Source organism: Scyliorhinus canicula, chromosome 6 (assembly GCF_902713615.1).
Source record: "Scyliorhinus canicula chromosome 6, sScyCan1.1, whole genome shotgun sequence".
Classification (NCBI taxonomy): domain Eukaryota; kingdom Metazoa; phylum Chordata; class Chondrichthyes; order Carcharhiniformes; family Scyliorhinidae; genus Scyliorhinus; species Scyliorhinus canicula.
Window position 1 is genome coordinate 157,409,441 of NC_052151.1, and position 19,953 is coordinate 157,429,393.

Sequence of the window (19,953 nt, forward strand, 5' to 3'; positions counted from 1 at the left end):
CAGCTTCTTCATTCTTGAAGCCTGCGTGCTCAACTTGGAGGGTGGCTTCTAAAATCAGTTTTATACAGTTAGGTATAAGCTGTTTGACCACTTTGACAGGAGAAGCTCAAGGGATTCATGAGCTGGTTTTCCTGACTGATGTACCATCAATTGGATGCGAGGCACGATGAAGATCCAAACTGTGGCTTTAATCAGCTAGTTGTTAGCCCGGTGGTCGACTACAGAGAAAGGCCGACCACTGGGAACTCTGGGTACTTATACCCCGCCTCAAAGGCGGGGTCTACTTGTCTCTTGACCAATTGGTGAGCAGTCACATGACTAGTCCCAGCCAATCAGGCGAGAGGCACATGACCAGCCAGAGCCAATGAAAAACCAATGCCCTGCACCAATGGCAGTGCTCCCATTCATACCACCACACTGACTTTAGAAAAGCAATGACTTTAGAATGGTGCCAGACCTCCAGGATTATTCTAGTGTCAGGAAGGCTGGGCCAGCACATATTCTTTTCTGCAGCTATTGAAGAGGTGAGGAGTTGATGATTACCAACATGTGGTTTCCCTCTGTCTGCCACTTCATCAAGAACTTTTCAGCTAATGTCATCAGGGAAATGACCAAATGCCCAAAGTGTCGGGTCTACAAATCTTGAAAGGACCCATCGACAATCTCTATCAATTATTATTTGTAGTGAACAGATATAATTTCATCTCACACTTACACACTTAGCACTGCTACAAGAATCACATTAACATCCCACAGCTTGGGCAGCACATTGGCACAGTGATCAGCATTGCTGCCTCATGGCGCCGAGGTCCCAGGTTCGACCCCAGCGCTGGGTCATTGTCCATATGGAGTTTGCACATTCTCCCCGTGTTTGCGTGGGTTTCGCCCCCACAATCCAAAGATGTGCAGGGTAGGTGAATTGGCCTCGCTAAATTGCCCCTTAATTGGAAAAAATGAATTGGGTACTCTAAAATGTTTTTTTTTAAAACATCCTGCAGCCTGCATAGGCTGTCAGCTATTCAACCACAATGGTGATATCACCCAAACACTTTGTACCATACCTATTCATGCACTTCTATCATCCTTGCAGGACAAGGTGGCACGAAACCAGAAGCAGCAGCAGCTAACTGAGGAGGACAGGCATGATGCCATGTCCTTTTCCCAATGAAGGTCACTATCATTTTAGCAGTCATGACTAAGGCTGTGGCCAGGGAAAGGGCTGAAACCATCGAAAGTCATCAGACCCAATTTTTCTTCTCACCTCTCACTTGTCCCTTATCTCTTCTGATTTCCAAATTATAAATAGGGTAAGCGTGCATAATTTGCTTCTCCCTGGCCCACCCCATCACTCTCCCTTTACCAAAATTCTACTCTTGAATCTTTCTCCTTCCAGATACCCAAGAACTGTAATCTGGCCAGGTAATGGTGGGAGGGAAAGAGGCGAAAGACCTTGATGAAAAAGAAACACCACGACTTGATTGCACACCAGCCTAAATGCTAACACTGCATATACTTTGGAAGATGGTTTAAATGCACCATCTGAATGTAGGGACACCACAGGCATGAATGTCTTGCAGTTAGGGCAGGGGGAAATGGTGGCAAAGGTGTTAGTTCACAGTAGCTAACCAGAGAGTGAATCAGTACAGGATTTTGCACAAAGCATGGAACCCATCCGCTCCAGTAAGGAAATGGTGGCCAGCACCATGAGAACGTTTGTGGGCTCAAGCATGATTCAACATCTGACGGCTGGTGTCTCAGCTTCCATTGCAGCACAAGCAGAAGCCACCCAACATCTGGATGCTGTCTAGAAAACTCGGACTGAAGTCATGCAAGCTCAGCTTTCTTCCTTCACAACTGCAGATGCCAGTGCTCAAAGGGGTTTGTAGATTGTCACAGCAGGCCAATAATCTGTCCTCCAACACACTGAAAAGATTGCGGAGGCATTGCCCCCACACAGTGGCAGTGGCATCATGGATCACAAACCTAATGCCCTCCCTCAGGATGACATCAGTGGATTGCGAACCACTGCCACGTCTGCCAGTGCCCTTGCTGCTTCCTGTCAGTTAGCCAGCCCAGAATGCTGCTGCCCATTCCAAGGTGGCACACTCTGAATCTGGACCTTTTAGGACCTGAACTGCTCGATGTCACCTTTATGTAGTCACCCCCACAGCCTTCCACCAGTCATGCTGCAGCCATTGGATTAACACTGCAGTGCAGCACTAGGACTAGTAAAGGCAATCCAAGAGGACTCCCGGAGGGCCTCCTACACCCTGAAGGATATAGGAGTCTCTCCTCCTTTCCGTCTTCTTCAATTAGACTGCATTGGAGAGTCGTCAAAACTTTGAAGCCTACTCTGTCCCATGTTGTGCTATTCTTCAATGTTTCCCAAATCAGAGTCACTGCCTGCATGACTCTCAACAACTCCTCCACCACAATGCACCTCTATAAGTTGTGCTGGCTGTCTCTGAGTCGTGCCAACCACTCGCAATCAACAGCACAGTGAGCACTGGCTGGATGTCAAAATTGTTGATATGAATGAGGAAGCAGCACAAATTGGTGCATCAGAATGTGCAGTTGTAGGTAGGATCAATGCATCACAGTCCGTGCACCTATTTTTGAAGGCTATCAAATTTAGTCCCGCAATATTTAGCACCTTGCTCACAATATGCTGGCAGAATTAAGAAGTAGCAAAATGGATACATTGGAGAATATAATAATGATCATGTGAGGGGTGGACCTACTGCAAAAATTAGAACATGTCTCTTAGAATTAGAACCTGTGCAGACTGGTGAATCTTTGAAAAATGAAAGCAGTCAATTAACCCTTTCATAGCTATAACATACAGTAATATTCAATGTTTGCATTTTATATTATATTATACAAACAAGTCGCCTTTCAATGAGTTTATCGTTGTAGAAAATCTTGATTTTAGTCACCTGGTTGCCCAACTGGGCCAACTTTTCCTATCCTTCCAGGCTCTCCTTTCTCGCCCTTTTCCCCGGGTTCACCTGTATCATGATATAAAGTGACAGCATCATCCTCATTGTAAAACTGGCTGCACAGAAATGATACATTTGTGTCTGTGTAAATAGGGTCCCCAGCCCAGATCAATTTCAGCGACCGTTACCAAATGGCACACAAGTGGAAATCTCAGTCTGAGAGATGAGAAAATAGCTGGTATTGGAACAGGCAAAAAATGTCATATATTCATTATTGCCTGTTCCCAATTATTATGCAATTATTTACACTGCAGGAGTCCAATCTGTTTTCTGTGTGAAATATTGTGATTACTCACATATTGGCAATATATTCTGTACTACACTATATGTAATACTCACACTGGAATATAAATTGCTTTGCCTGTATATTATATTGGAATCGCTATCATTTATTGAAAATTTAATCTGCTACTTATACAGCGCAGTGTAGTTATCACATTAGGAATGAAATCATTAATGCTTAAATACTAGATTTTAATTACAATCATAGGCCTCATGGAACTGATGGCAATTTCACTTTTTTAGATATACAGTACCTTAGCAAGCTGGTATAGAAACTATACAACTAGACACATAGACCTAACCAACAATAGCCATTGTACAGACCTTGCCAATATGATAACTTTTTTTTAAATCACCTTTGAATTATTTTTTTAAATTTTGCACCTCCAAAGATGGTTCAATATTTTGCTTATAATTAAGATGCCACAATTATCATTATGCTGTATACCTACCTGCGCTTTCTCATTCTACTCAAAGTTACTTCTTCATTTTCACTTCAATATTCCTGACATTTGCCAGTCACAAGCTCTGTATCTCTACTCAACAGCAAGCAGTTCCACCTTCGCAGGTGTTGTCCTCCATATAATCTTGTTCCCAGCTGGAACCCATTGAATTATCATTTGAGGTATCAATTTCTATGTCCTGACCATTACACTCTTCTCACTGTAACATCTTCTAATACTGCACACAGACTACTGTCTCATTTTCGTGTTGGCAACTCCATTCTCTGAGTTGCTACCCACCATACTTAAGGACACCATCGAAGGTCGTGTTCAGACTGAATTAAATTGAAAACTGTTGTGAAACGATATTTGATGGTATTACAGACCATCAAACAGTAAGAAAGAAGCAGAAAAGACATTTAAATAGGTTTTCAAAAATAATACATTTGGAACACTGTTTCAAGAGTCGGCTAACAAGCAGTAATAATGGTCAGAATGGGGAGCAGTTCACATAGTTCACTTCGACAGTTTCCAAGTCAGTATATTATGAGGAAGTCAAGGAAAAGGCAAGCTGCAAGACAATGATAAGAGATCACTAATGAACTCTTTGAAAGCCATGAGCTAATTAGGGACAGTCAATGTGAGCTTGCAAAGGACAGTTCATGCTTCTCTAAACTAATCAAGTTCTTCAGGGAAATGATTGAGCATATCATAGAATCATAGCATTTACAGTACAGAAGGAGGCCATTTGGCCCATCGAGTCTGCACTAGCTCTTGGAAAGAGCACCTTACCCAGGCCCACATCTCCACCCTATCTCCATAACCCAGTAACCCCAAAAGGGCAATTTTGGACACTAAGGGCAATTTAGCGTGGCCAATCCACCAAACTTTGGACTGTGGGAGGCAACCGGAGCACCTGGAGGAAACCCACACACACACACACGCGCGGGGAGAATGTGCAGACTCCACACAGACAGTGACCCAAGCCGGGAATCGAACCTGGGACCCTGGAGCTGTGAAGCAATTGTGCTAACCGCTATGCTACCGTGCTGCCCGGTATATATAGAAAGGAAATGTAGTCGATATAGACTTTCAAGAAGCATTTATAAGAGATTTTTTTCAAAGATTAAGGAAATTAAGGATAAATGGATCCATGTAAATGGGTGTTTCTCAGATGAGTGTGTTGTCAGAACCTGTGTTCCGACTTCTTATTTCTCCATCTGCATAAATGATTTGAGCACAGTAATATCAGCATTTTCTGGAGCAGCTAAATTAAAAGGCATGGCAAATGGTAAAGATGAAAACAGGAGGATAAATGTGAGTTAGGTAAATGTTCATGACTGGTAAATATAGTTTAATGTAATCATGTATTTTGAGGAAACAAACAGAATGGAAAATCACCTAATTAGATAGTATTCTCAATGGAAATGAGGAAGAGGTGTGGATTACATTTTCAAAAGCAGAACTGCAGGTAGGACATTATAACAGCAAGGAGATGAAGGTAAAACATGTTTGTTGCTTTTGGCCACACATTCATATAAAGGATATTGAAGCCACTGAAAAGGTGCAGTGCAGATTTTCTAGAGTGATACTGGGCCTGAGTATCAGCTTTGATCATTTGCTCCCTTATGGACCCCAGCACAGGTTATAGAGCATGTTCCTTTGTCAGAGATACCATCATTTGGAGGAAATGTTAGATTTAAGATTAATAATAACGGCATAAAGGACTTCTGGTGATGGGATTGTGCTAAACGGACGCGCAAAATGTGGCTCACCTCCTGGAAACACGGATTTAGGTATTTTTAATCCAATACCCTGCTAAATCCGGGAATAAAACCTCACCCTCTTCCAACACCACATCAACTAAGGAGACAAGCCAAGCAGCAACCCTAGGGGCTGAAGAGATGGCAAAGGCAGTAAGAGCTGGAGAGAATGACCAAGGTGATAGCAAACACACGGGGTGATGAATTCCCGGCCACACCAGAGCAGGATGGACCACCGGACCATATCCAACGAATGGAAGAAGCTCCTAAGGCTGGAACTCCAGGAGCTCAAGAATGCCAGCAAATTGGAAATGGTGGCAATGGTAAAAGTGGCATTAACGGAGGAGCTGGTCACCCTGCAAGTGGTTTTTAAAAAGGCAGTTAGAGATGCAGGAAGCGACGATCAGAGTGATTGGATCACCTCGCTGGAGACAGAGATGGCAAGATTGGAAGCAACGCAAGGGACAATAAGGGGGAAGATCGAGGATCAAGAAAATCGATTGCGCTGCCGGAATCTCCGCATTGTGAGCATACCGAAGGGAAGCGAGGATAAGAACCTCATTGAGTACGTGGCCCAGACGCTAGAAAAACTAGTTGGAAGGGAAAGTTTCCCCATATCCCCAGAGGTGGACAGAGTCCACAGGTCACTCCGGCCAAAGCTCAAGGCCGGAAACAAAGGGTAAACCCAGAGTGCAGGAGCACACCTACATGGCATAAACATAGATGGCAGCCATCTTGGGTGGGCCCACAACAAAGTGAAACTCCAGAGTGCAGGGGCGTGTTCACAAGTTAAGTATGGTTGATCACACAGGAGCAGAGGACAGAAACCTCCTGTCAGAATAGTCACGTGGAACTTCAGGGGACTTAATGGCCCAGTGAAATGATCCAGAGTGTTCGCCCAGCTGAAAAGTATAAAAGCTGACATAATCTTCCTTCAGGAGACCCAACGGAGGGAGAAGGACTGACTGCGGGTAAGAAAGAGTTGAGTGGGACATTTGTGCTACTGGACGAGAGCTGGGGGGTGGCCATACTGCTCAATAAGATGACCGCATTTACAGTGACAAGGACAGTTAAGGACCAAGGGGGACAGTTAGCAGTGTCCTGGAATGGGTGCCAGTAGTCCTTGTAAATGTGTACACTCCCAACTGGAATGATGCGGAATTCGGGATAAAGATAATGTCAGAAATCCCCGACATAGACACACACCAACTCATCTTGGGGAAGGACTTTAACTGAGACAGACAGATCAAACCCCAGATCAAACCTGGCGAAGGAACTGGGCGTGTTCATGGAACAGATGGCGGCAGTGGACCCATGGAGGTTCACACACCCAAGGGAGAAGGAGTTCTCTATCTTCTCCCAGGTACACAGAGTCCAAGCCAGGATCAATTTCTTTGGAGTGGGGAAATTGGTGCTTCCAGGGATAGTGGAAGCAGAGTACTCCGCAATCGTAATCGCCAACTAAACTCCACATTACATGGATGTGAGATAGGAGACAAGCCAAGCACAACGTCCCAATGGTGGCTAGACGTGGCCTTCCTGGCCAATCAGGCACTCTGCGAATGGATGTCACAGATTGCCCATAGATGGATACATTACTAACAACCAGAATGGAGAGGTTGCACTCTCCACATTATGGAAGGGGCTGAAGGCAGTGATAAGGGGGAAAATTATTGCATACAAGGCCCACAAAGATAGGTGGGAGAGAGCGGCTAGGCAACAACTGGTTGACTCCATACTCGAGGTGGATCGAAGGTACTCCAGGGCCCCGGCGTAGAGCTACTGGCGGAGAGGAAGAATCTACAAATGGACTTTGACCTGTGTTATGGGCCAAGCTTAGAGAACCCCAAAGTGTATCATGGAGTTCACCTGGCCCACAACCTTTAATAGATTGTGGTATAGGGAGCACACGGCCCACTCTACAGGCATGGTACAGCAGAAATGGAGAAGTATTTTTTAAAGCAAAACAATGTTTATTCTATGAACTCAAGTTAACATTTTAAAACATACAGTGAACATCTTAGCAACCATTAATTAAAATACAACCCCCAAAGACTACAACACTAAGTAATGATTAAGCTGTCCTTTTAACATCCATAAGACGTAAAGAAAAACCTTTAAACAGAAACACATCAGGTTAAAGTCACTACTGAGAGCAGTTATTAGTTTTAAATCACCAAAGGATCGATTTACAGTTTTTAGATTACAGAGAGAGACTCATACACCTTCTGGCTGAGACTGCAGCTATCCAGCTCTGAAAACGAAACTAAAACACACCCTGCAGCAAACAGCCTAAAATGAAAGTAAAAAGCTGACTGACAGCCCAGCTCCACCCACTCTCTGACATCACTGCAGTAATAAACACCCATTTCTTAAAGGTACTCTCACGACAGATATTTATATACACACCCATTTATAAACATCAATTTCTTAAAGGTACTCTCACATGACACCTGCTGTCCACAGGGAAAGCAGTGCACTAACTCAGCCAGACATGAGGGACCTTCTAGTAACACGGAAATAAAGCCAGTGCCTGCTGACTCACCAGCTGAGAAAACAGGCAGCCACGAGGGAAATCACATGTTAGGAACAGCAGCGGCAGGCTAGTCGCCACACTGGACACACTGGAAAGGGTCAACGACGCCTTCACAATCTTCTACCAGGAGCTGTACACCTCCGAGCCTCCACGAGGGGGACTTGGAGTTGAAGCAGTTCCTTGATGGAATGGACATGCCAGTTGTAGGGGGACAGAAGAGATGGTGCTGGAAGCAGTATTAGAACTGGGACAAGTCATGGATGGTATAAACTCCATGCAGGCGGGGAAGGCGCCAGGGCCAGATGGATTCCTGGAGGACGTCTACAAAACATTTGCGCAGCATTGGCTCTGCACTTGTGGGAGTTGTTGGCAGACTCGCTGGTAAGGGGCTCTCTGCCACTGACACTAGCACAAGACTCAATGTCGCTGATACCCAAAAAGGACAAAGACCCATCTAACTGTGGGTCCTACAGGCCCATCTCACTACTCAATGTAGATACAAAGACTCTGACACAAACCCTGGCAAAATGACTGGAGAATTGCTTACCAGAGGTAGTCGTGGAAGACCAGACCAGCTTTGTCAAGGGCTAACCCCATCGAACATCAGGCACCTGCTGAATGTGATAATGACACCATCTGGTGAGAGAACACCAGAAGTGATCATCTCCCTGGACGCAGAAAATGTCTTCGACAGAGTCGAGTGGAAGCATCTCATAGACTGCAATAGTTTGGGTTCGGGCCAGGGTTCACCTCCTGGGTGAAACTACTGTACAGTTCTCCCATGGCAAAAATATGGACAAACACCACCGGCTCCAGATACTTCCAGCTGCCCAGAGGCACGAGGCAGAAATGGCCACTGCCCTGCTGCTGTTTGCTCTGGCAATCGAGCCACTGCCAATTGCCTTCAGAACATCAAAGAGGTGGAGAGTTACCAGAGGGGGGACAGATAGCACAGAGTTTCACTTTATGCGGATGATCTCTACATCTTGAACCCCTGGGCCAGCTTGGAAGGGATAATGAAACTCTGAAAGGAGTTCAGAGCCTTCCCGGGGTACAAACTCAACTTGAGCAAAAGTGAGATCTTCCCGATGAACATGCAGGGGGGAGGGACAGAGCTAGAGGGACTGCCATTCAAACAAGCCCAGACCAAATTCCACTACCTGGGGATCCAAATAGCCCACGACTGAACATGGTTTCTCAAATGGAACCTGATGGAAGTCAAAAGGGACCTGCAGAGGTCGTGCCCACTCCCACTCTTCCTGGCAGAGTGATCAAAATGAACGTACTGCCCAGTTCCTCTTCCTGTTCATATCTCTTTTGATCTAAATCCCCAAGGGCCTTTTTCAACACAGTCAACAAGCTAATCATGGCATTTGGGTGGAGCTGAAAACATGAGGCTTCAAAAGAAGATCCTATAAAGGAAAAGAAATCTGAGAGATCTGACCCTCCCAAACCTATAGTTGTACCACTGGGTGGCCACAGCAGAAAGAGTGAGGGGATGGGTGAACGATGCGGGAGCAGAATGGGTGAAGATGGAGGAGATTCCCCAGTACTAGTAGCATGGACAAAGCACTTCGGCCTAACTGAAATGTCGCACTACGGCCCCCATCTGCAACAGGTTTACTCCAGAAACAATGGACATCACCTTCAAAAGGTGGAGGCAGAACAAGGGGACACTGACGGTTTGGGGCATGTGCACAGATGATAGAATAGCGAGCTTGGAGGAACTCACGGAGAGGTTCTAATTATCAAAAGGGGACAAACCAAGACACATACAGGTCAGAAACTTCCTCTGTAAGGAAATAAAAAAACATACCCTAATTGAGGAACTGTTGGATGTGGGCTGCCTGGGAAAGGAAACTATGGGGTACTGTACGGGCCACTGCTGGAGGAGGTATGCTCCCCCCTGGATGAGGCAAGGGAAAAATGGGAGGAAGAAGTAAGCAGAGAAGTAGGGGGAGGACTCTGGATCGAAGAACTACACAAGGCAAACTTCACCACCATGTGCACAGGGTTGAGCCTAACACAGCTAAAGGTGGTGCACAGAATGCACCTAACCAAAACTCAAATGAGCAGGTCCTTCCTGGAAGTGGAGGCCAAATGCGAACAGTGCCAGTGAGGCCCGGCCAACCACACCCACATGTTCTGGGCCTGCAACAGATTTGTCGGGTCCTGGATGACCTTCTTTGAGGCTATGTCCAAGGTTGTGGGAGAGGGTGGAGCCATGTCCAAAAGTGGCAGTCTTCGGAGTTTCAGATTAGCCAGAACTCTCTCTGAGGAGGGGGGCTGACACCCTAAACTTTGCCTCCCTGATCGCTCGCCGGAGAATCCTGCTTGGCTGGCGATCGGCAGCACCACCCAAAGCTGCAGACTGTCTGTCCGACCTGATGCAATTTCTCAAGCTGGAGGAAATATCCGGGGGTCGGAAGAGGGCTTCCATAGGACGTGGAATCTGTTCACTAACTTGTTCCAAGATCTGTTTGTAGCCAACAGCCAATCGAGTACGGGAGAAGGAGACACAAACAAGCCACGGGACAAAGGGCAAAAGGAAATAGGGAGGTGGGGGGAACGGGTGGGGAGGGAGCGAAGGCACACAATGTATGCGAGAGAGACAAAGGATAAAGCCGAGGAGGCGGGCTTGAGGGCAAGCTGAAACCCAAATGAATCTGTAAATAGACATCTGTAAGTACGTGTTCTGGCCATACTGGGGAGTGTAACAGATGTAGGCTGAGCACAGCCACAGCGGGAAGACAATTGCCTGTAAATATATGTGCTGATTTTTATTTGTTTTTGTCCTTTTTTTTTACTTTTCCCTGTTTTGCGTGGTTATACAATATGTAACCTAACTTATAAATTGAATTATGAAACATAAGATGTGAAAACCAACAAAAAAATGTTTTAAATCTAATAATAGCAGAAAGAGAGTGGTTTGATATGCAAAGAGACATTGAAGTCAAAGTAATCACAGTGTTTAAGAAGGCAAGCGATCAATCTACCAAAACATTTCCAGCCAGAAAAACATTTCAATTTTCATTGGATCAACTATATCTCCTTCACTTGATGTATATGTAAATTCCCAGTTATATAAACTAACTGCAACTTGTCACTAACTAGCTTCACTTTCCTCAGATTAATGAGCTTCAAATAAACCATTAATTTCTAAAACGGAGCAGCTATCAATGAAGTCTCCCTGCCCTCGTATTTAAGACAACAGGTACTCTTTCATACTTTAAAAATTAAGGAAGTTTTAAGGGGATTAATTTTGTTTGAAAGCACTGGTTAGCACTGCTGCCTCATGACGTCGAGGACCCGGTTTCGATCTCCCCGTGTCTGTGTGGGTCTCACCCCCATAACCCAAAGATGTGCAGGATAGGTGGATTGGCCACGCTAAAACACAAGCTCATATAAAAATGTATTTTAACACTAAAATAACAGTATTTCCTTCTCGTAACTGTAAACAGTGCTATTCCAGAGACCATGGAGAGGGAAAGAAAGAGGGACAAACTATAGGCCAGTTAGCCAGGCACCATCATGCAGGGAAATGTTTGAAACTGTTAGAATGGAAGTAGAAAAAGTGCACTTTGCAAATTATAGTATAATTAGGAAGAGCCAGCATGAAAGTAAAATCATATTTGAAAGGATCATTGGAGCTCCTTGCTAGAAGAGGAGAGAAAGAGGAATCAATGAGTGAAGTCTGTCTGGATTTCCAGAAGGCATTTGATAAGGTGCCACATGAAATGATTTTGCACAAGATAAGGCTTCGTGCGGTTGGGAGTAATATGCTAGCATGGACAGAGGATTACTTAAAGAACAGTAAGCAGAGAATAAGAATAAGTGGGTCATTTCCAGATCGACAATCCATTTAAAAATGATGTGTCACAAGTATTACTGCTGGATGCAGTCTCAAATACTGTACTTGTAAATCTATATTAATATTTTTAATGAAGGGAGTGAGTAGAATTCATCCTGGTTTGCTGATGATAAAAAACTAGGTGCAAAAATAACCTGTGAGAAGGACAATTTTCCTGAATCAGGAAAATTCTGAGCTTCGCAAACCCGACTCAGGGCAAAGTCAGTTCTTGGGGTGAAAGTGATAGCTGGAGTTGGGTCCACTGGCCCCAGAAAGAGTTCAGAGGCAGGCACAGGGGCTGCTGGGTGCAAAGGCTGGCTGTGTGATAGGCCTGCCTTGGTGATCTGGGACTTTGTCCCAGCTTTAGAATTACAATAAAACATCCCTCCAGCCCTCACACTTTACACACCCTCACTCCCCCACACATTCTCCATTCATCATCCGTGCTAATTCATGACCCCTCATACCCTTCATGCTAACCTATACCCTCCACCCACTCATGTCACTTTTAAACCCGATACCAACTTAGTGCCAACTCATACCAACCCCCCACCCACAACTTTTCCCCCTACACCCTCCATACCAACTTCCCCAGTGTCCACTATGAACAGACTTCAGGACCCATGTTAAGATGAAAATAACATTTTTAAATGTCTATTGATGAATTCACAATTCTTAAAAAAATGGAATTGATAAAAACACTTTCACTTAATTTATTTGTCTGTTAGTACTTAATCCTCTGAAAAACAGGTATTTGTAATCATAGCCTCACTTCAAAGACATTATAGGCACTTGGAACTATGAACTGGCAGGCACCCCACTCTGATAATGGTAGGTGGCAAAATCACTCATGCAGCACAAATCTTATAATAATAAACCTCAAGCGTTTATCGACGGAATGAAATAGCAAACATTGATTTTTATTTGAAACAGCAGATATCATTTTAAAATTAAAAGTTAGAAGATTTAAATCCCTTGACAGCTTTACAGTTCCCTTGACAGCTTGACTGTTCCATTCACGAAGAGGGTGGTAAATCTTTGGCATTATCTACTCCAGGTGGCTGTGAACAATCAATCATTGAGCGTGATTAAGCCATAAAAGTATAGATTTCTGGACAGTAATTACATCAAGGAATATAGAGATAGTAAGGAAAAATGATTGGAAGTAGATTAGCCATAATCTGTTTGAACGGGGAAGCAGGCTCGACAGGCCAAATGACGCATTCATGCTTCTAGTTGCTCTGTCCTATGATCTAATCGGTTTACCAGTTCCCATGAGTTTATCAACTTTTTATACATATTTATGTCTACTTTTAACAATTCCAAAGGGCACTTAACCTCTCCCAAGGTGCATTTGACCTCTCCCAAAGGGCAACTGACCTCTCCTAAAGATGTCCCTGGACTTATCCAAAAGGGTACCCTGGCTCTCCAAATAACCTCTTCTCCTGATCGGTGTTAAGCCCACAAGCCCACTAAAAATATTGGGTCTGACTGAAGGCAGTTGCACTTTTATATGTGTAGCTGCCTCCAGGAACCACAGATGTGCAAACTACACCCTGAACTCAATCCCTTCCCTGATGTAAATGATGGTACCGATTCATGGGCGGACCTCTGGATTCCATCTCACTAATTTCATGATCATTTCAGGTAAGTTGGAGACCCTTTCTGTCACAATAGAAATTTAGACTATTATGGGTAATGCTCACAAATAGGAAGGGTGCAATCACAATGTTGAGATTGTACTATAGGCCTCCCAACAGCCAGCGTGATACAGAGGAACAGATGTGTAGTCATATTCTGGAAAGATGTGATAATAACAGGGTTGTTGTGCTGGGTGGTTTTAATTTCCCCCACATTAACTGGGACTCCCTTAGTGCCAGAGTTTCGGATGGCGAGCAATTTGTTAGGTGTGTCCGAGAGGGGTTTTTGAGACAGTGCGTTTAATAGTCCAACCAGGGAGGAGGCCTTGCTGTACCTAGTATTGGGGATGAGCCAGGCCAGGTGACCAAAGTTTCAGTAGAGGAACATTTTGGGAATAGTGATCATAATTCCCTTAGTTTTTGAATACTCATGGATAAGGACAAGAGTGGTCCTCGAGTAAAGGTGCTAAATTGGGGGAAAGCTAACAACAACAGAATTTGGAAAGCTGGAGAGTGTGGATTGGGAGTGGCTGTTTGAGGGTAAATCCGCATTTGATATGTGGGAGGTTTTTAGAGACCAGTTGATTAGAGTGCAGGACAGGCATGTCCCAGTTTTATATACATTGTTGTACAGTACATAATATTTTCTTGTATCTATTTACAATTTGTCACTGTCTGTCTTGGTGCGCAGGCCTCCTTCATCCCCACCCCCCTAACTCTCCCTTGATACCCTCCCTGCTAACTTGGGGTGTGCCTCTCCCTCTACATTGGCACTCCCCCTTCCTCCCCTTCTTTCCTGTGAGTTTCTGACGCATCTGCCTTGTGGGTGATGGGGGTGAGGGGGGGTGGTGGTTTTTCCGCACCCTCTCCCTCTCTCTGTTTTGATCCTTTTATTCCGCTCTGGTTCCTTCCTCTCTTCCTCCCCCCCCTCCTGCTGGGTTGTGTATTCCTGTCATTCCTCTTTTAGTTTTTTCATTTTCCTTTCTGCTAGTTTTCTACTGGCCTCGAACAGGTCTTGGAACAGGCCGGCAAATTGCCCCCATGCTTTAAGGAAGCCTTCCTCCGATCTTCGGATGGTGTGTTTGATCTTCTCCAAGTGGAGAATTGATAGAGTTTAGTGAGGAAGTGACAAAATTAATTGATGAGGGAAAGGCTATGGATGTCATCTACATGGACTTTAGTAAGGCATTTGACAAGGTCCCTCATGGCAGGCTGGTATAAAAGGTAAAGTCGCATGGGATTTGGGGTGTGTTAGCCAGATGGATAAAGAACTGGCTTGGCAACAGGAGACAGAGCGTAGCAGTGGAAGGGAGTATTTCAGAATGGAGATCTGTAACTAGTGGTGCGCCACAGTGATCAGTGCTGGGACCACTGTTGTTTGTAATATATATAAATGATCTGGAGGATGATGTTCCAGCTTACATTACCTTACATTTATCCATGTTAAAATTAAACAGCCTTTTCTTACTCTATTAATTATTGGTCAAAAGGCTTTTGAATGCGACCAATTTCCCTTTGTCAAGGGCAGCACGGTGGCGCAGTGGTTAGCATTACTGCCTCACAGCGCTGAGGACCCAATTTTCATCCTGGCCCCGGGTCACTGTCCATGTGGAGTTTGCACACTCTCCCCATCTCTGTGTGGGCCTCACCCCCACAATCCAAAAAGATAGGCAGGGTCAGTGAATTGATCTCGTTAAATTTCCCCTTAATTGGAAAAAAAAGATATAGGTACTTAAAAATTCCCTTTGTCTAATTGCCCAGTTCATGAGGATCGCTGAAATTTATTTTGCTGATGGAAAGCGAATTTAAGATAGGGATAACTTTGCCAATTCATTCAGTGAGTGCTGGTTGTATAATTCTGTACGTATTAGATGAGAGCAGTATTCTGTTCAACTACGTGCCTCTACCTGACTCCCCCCCCCCCCCCCACAATGACAAATAGCCTGCAGGATCGCTCACCATCAAGGATCACCCTTGAAAATGACTAATGCACCCAGAGGTCAGCTGCTGATCTCGGGAAAGAATCAATTGATTCAGGATTCCGTAGAGGAGAAGATAAAAAAAACTTTTGCTTTCATCGCATTCTTACCATTGGACTGACTACTTTGCCTCTGGGATATTGAAATTTTCCACAGATTTTAGCTTAAAATTCCCCATGCTAGCATAATATAAAGATGGTTGATAGTCTACCTTCAAACTCCATCTAGGTGCTAGAGATCAGATTAAAAATTAAGAAAGACATTGATTCATATAACACAGGGACACTGAAGTGATATTTTCTCCTTAACAGCAAAAGAATATTAAATGTGTACCTGCTACCAGAGGCAAACAGCTCATATTCATTATTAGAATGGCTTTGGAGCTGCATCTATTGTCACCTCTGAGATGGCAGTAAAGGTAGCTTCAATGTCAATATATTTATAATAGGTCATCCCCGCTGACTAATAGTGTCTTTAAATAATAAATTGTGAATTCTGACTTTTCTGAATGTCACGCCTGACAGATCTCAGTTGTGTTGGTTAAATTAGATTTATCATGTACCACTCCTTGCTCCCAATCTCAGAATGTGTGTGCAGGATCATCATCACAGAAGATGTACCATCATATCCCACACACAGGCATGCATGGCAAAGCTCTGAAAATCGAACAAGTGTATAATCGATAGATTGCAGCTAGCATTAACTGAGCCACACAAGTTATGCAAAGTTGACCTTAAGGAGTCAGCTTCACACTTCTAATTATAGTCGCACAACTGATCTCATCAGATGTAATGGATTGGAGGAAATTGTGATAGCTCTTCATAAATGACTGGAGCTATGCATTTTGAATGTGCCAAGAAAGGCTGGTCCCTCTCCTGTGAATATTGTACTTTACACTTGATTTGTAATCCTGCATTTTTTCATGAATGTGACAAATATTAACAATAATAGCAACATCCCATTTTTCCACCCACTTCATTTACTCCTATTTTTATCTGAAGTTGCTGCCTTACAATGGGGATTGGTTCCAACAAAACTCCACGATCTCGCCCAGTGGCCTTTCCTGATAATGAGCGTCGGCCACGAGAGGTATTACAGTTGAACTGAATCCTGTCCTCAATCACCATTTGTACACCTTCCAGTGGTGCTCATTGGATAGTGATCAGGGGTGGAATGCAGCACCTTATCACCCCTGCTGCCTTGGCTAAGATCAGTAAACTCAGCACAGATAAGGAACTTGGTTTTATCTGTATTGCTTAGTTCACAAATGGGTATTGGATTTACAAAATGAATCTCCAGTCATCCCCAACCACCTTCATTTGCTGCACTTTGTAATGGTACCTGGGTGGCACGGTAGCACAGTGGTTAGCACTGTTGCTTCGCAATGCCAAAGTCCCAGGTTCAATTCCCGGCTTGGGTCACTGTCTGTGCGGAGTCTGCACTTTCTCCCCATGTCTGTGTGGGTTTCCTCCGGGTGCTCCAGCTTCCTCCCACAAATCCCGAAAGACGTGCTGTTAGGTGATTTGGACATTCTGAATTCTCCCTCAGTGTAACCAAATGTGGCGACTAGGGGCTTTTCACAGTAACTTCATTGCAGTGTTAATGTAAGCCTACTTGTGAATAAAGATTATTATTATAAACTCTGCAGCGCTGCTTACCAATAAAACACACCACTTGTTTCGCACCCAGCAAGTTGTCATGACATCAATTGCACGCTAAAGTCATGTAATTTTAATCCAGCGAGAAGTGCACCAGGAATAAAATGCTGTCAGTCTGCCTCACAAATTACAAACTTTTAAAAGGAAAATACATCTACCTTTCAGACCCGGGACTAGGATCTGTACTGAGCATGATTCATCAGCTATATGTTGAGATTCTCCAGATCTGAGCAAGGACAGGAACAGCAGGCCAATTCGGAACACAAGTAAAAACAGTCCACTGTTCATAATGTTCACAAAAGGTTCATTGACTCCTAAAGACAGAAATTCTTTTATAAATAACCACCACAGTACTGAGATGAAACAAACACATTCTTTAACTCGTTAAATACTAGCAGAGTTTAAAATTTTCCGACACATGCTTCTGCTGCCTGCAAGAGCTCACTGTGTCAAACCGTTTAGCCTAGTCTCTCTCCTATTCCCATTTATTCTTCCCCAGTCCTCAAAGCTGCAGCAATTTGGGATTTTCTTTATTCCTTTAATATTCAAGTTTTTACTTCCTATGATTGGTAGTATTTAAAGCCTGATACTCCTCAGCTGTGGAAGTGTGAAAAAAACCCACCTGATCTGAGTGGCTGGCAGAGGAATTTGAGGCTCGGTCATCCCCATTTCTTTTAATTAAAGTTCTCCCACAAGTGGCCGTATGGGATTCCTGAACTTGGCCATCTCTTAGCTGTCCTTGCAGCACAGGGAGGGACTAGTGAGGAGATATCACCTACCTGCATTCCACCAGACCCAACACCAACCCAACACTAAACCCCCATCCGCCCACCTCCCATCCCCACTCCGCCCCACTCACCCCATTCACCACCTCCCATCACCTTGTCCCAATGCTGTGTACATGTCCACGACACAGGTTGAAGTCCCACACCGCTCGGGAACTTGCCAAATAACAGACTACCACAGGAATTCCTAGGCTGTAAACGCTACTACTGAATTTATCTGATCGCAATCTATTTCAACCAGTGCCTTGTGTGATGGAACTTCACTTTGATTTTTTTTTCTAGGTTGTGAAGTCCTGCAAATCTAAACTGGTCAGTAAACAACATTAATAGAAACACAACCATGCCCAAATTCAAAGTGAGTCTATCAACTATACATCAAACAGGCTGAATACTTCAGTCTAAAAATTCTACAGATCGAGCTGGAACATTTTTAGCTATTCTAGAGTACGATCAGAATGACATTTTACTGCTTAAAATTAAACCAAGTCCATTAGCTCTCAAAATGTTTTTTGAGTAGTTCATGAAATAAAGTCCCATCCCCGCACCATTTCTAATTCTCGGAAAATAGTTAATATTTTAGCACACCCAAATTCCAAAGCATTTTAAGAGTTAATTGATTCTCCAACAGAGCACTCTAGTACTAAACTGCTGAAATAAATCTGTTTGTCCTTATGTTCTTCTGCTAATGTGCTCCCTCCTCCTTGCTCCAGCCAGGAACGAGGGCTGCCCTTTGGATATTTAGCTAACTACGGAACCAGAAGCAGGCTGGAAGCTCCTCTTACCTTATGAGGGAAGTCAGAGCAGTGAGCGAGGAATCATCCTCGGCCCTTCTCTCCCATCACACAGATGAACTTTATTGCCGTTCTTGTTTACCAATGTTTGACAGTTTTTTTTTTGGAGGCTGACTCGTTAATATAGCCTGCCCAAGGAACCAGCTCAACAAATCAAAGAGCAAAAATTGTAAGCATGACCCATAAGAAACATCCTGTTTGACAAATGTCAGCTGGGAAGCTTGCAGCTGTAACATGAGTCTATGGGAAAATCCCAGGCAGAACGGTACCAAAAAAAACCAATCTTCAACATGTTCTTTTTTGTTTGTTTTAAACAGCAAACGTGATATTTTTTGATTCAATATCAAACTCTTTCCGTCACACGAGCAAATGGGGTTTGCAATATGAATAGGGACAAACTCACAAGTTATTTCCCCTGCGGCAGAATGTTCAAGCTGATTTTATTTTCTGTCAGGCAAATTACCAAGGATCCTCAGTGACATTTTCTTGGCTTTTCATGGTGCAAGTTATCATAACATTGTCTCGATTGAACCACTGTTTTCCCTAACATCTTTATGCTCATTTTTTTCCCCCTCATGGTAACATTTTCAACACTCCCAGATCATGGTCAAGCTTAGATTGTTTATTTTTAACTGTTCCTGAATTTATTTGTTTCTTTCCATGTATACACGCAGAGCGTGAAACTTATGAGAGTGCTGAGAAGCCTAGAAACACAGGACTTCATTTTCAGATTGTCAGATACTGGAGGACCTCCCAACTGACTCTTTCTGTGAGAGGCTGACAGGGCTTTGAGGGGCTTAAGGGCCATCAGAGGTGTTGAGGGGCTTAAGGGCCTTCAGAGGCTTTGAGGGGCTTATGTTGGGTGCTCTTTCCAACCGGTGCAGACTCGATGGGCTGAATGCACTTTGGTGATTCTACTTCATTCTACATTTAAGAATATTGTCCCGCTTGCATACTATGCCCCAGAGGAAAACAAAATCCACAGTCCTCCATAATACTGGGCATAAAAAAATAATAGCAGGAAACTCTCAACCTATTTGTGTTCTGTAAATGGTTTTAATTTTATAGACTTAAATTAATAAATTCAAATTTTTTTTTGAGTACAAGTCTCCTGTTTCCCCATGTCAGCTGGAGATTTTAGTCATTTTGCAGTTTAAAACCAAATGATTCAGACCAGATAGTTCTTCTTTTGATTTCCTGCTCTGCATTGGATTCTGACAACTGAAG

General features: G+C 43.9%; 1 protein-coding gene across 4 annotated transcripts in view; it reads right to left on the bottom strand.

Moving 5' to 3' along the window:
• colec11 (collectin sub-family member 11) overlaps positions 1-18,829 on the bottom strand; it is a 44,580-nt gene extending 25,751 nt beyond the window's left edge. For 2 of the 4 annotated variants that reach the window (XM_038800341.1, XM_038800339.1), the window contains exons 1-3: positions 18,718-18,829; positions 17,309-17,464; positions 2,937-3,008 (exon numbers count right to left, since the gene is read on the bottom strand). In XM_038800341.1, the coding sequence (XP_038656269.1) occupies positions 2,937-3,008; positions 17,309-17,438 (202 nt within the window). In that variant the 5' untranslated portion in view covers positions 17,439-17,464; positions 18,718-18,829. Of the gene's footprint in view, positions 1-2,936; positions 3,015-17,308; positions 17,465-18,717 lie in introns of all 4 variants that reach the window. The other 2 variants (XM_038800340.1, XM_038800338.1) reach the window with 1 other exon arrangement.
• Positions 18,830-19,953: the final 1,124 nt, after the last annotated feature.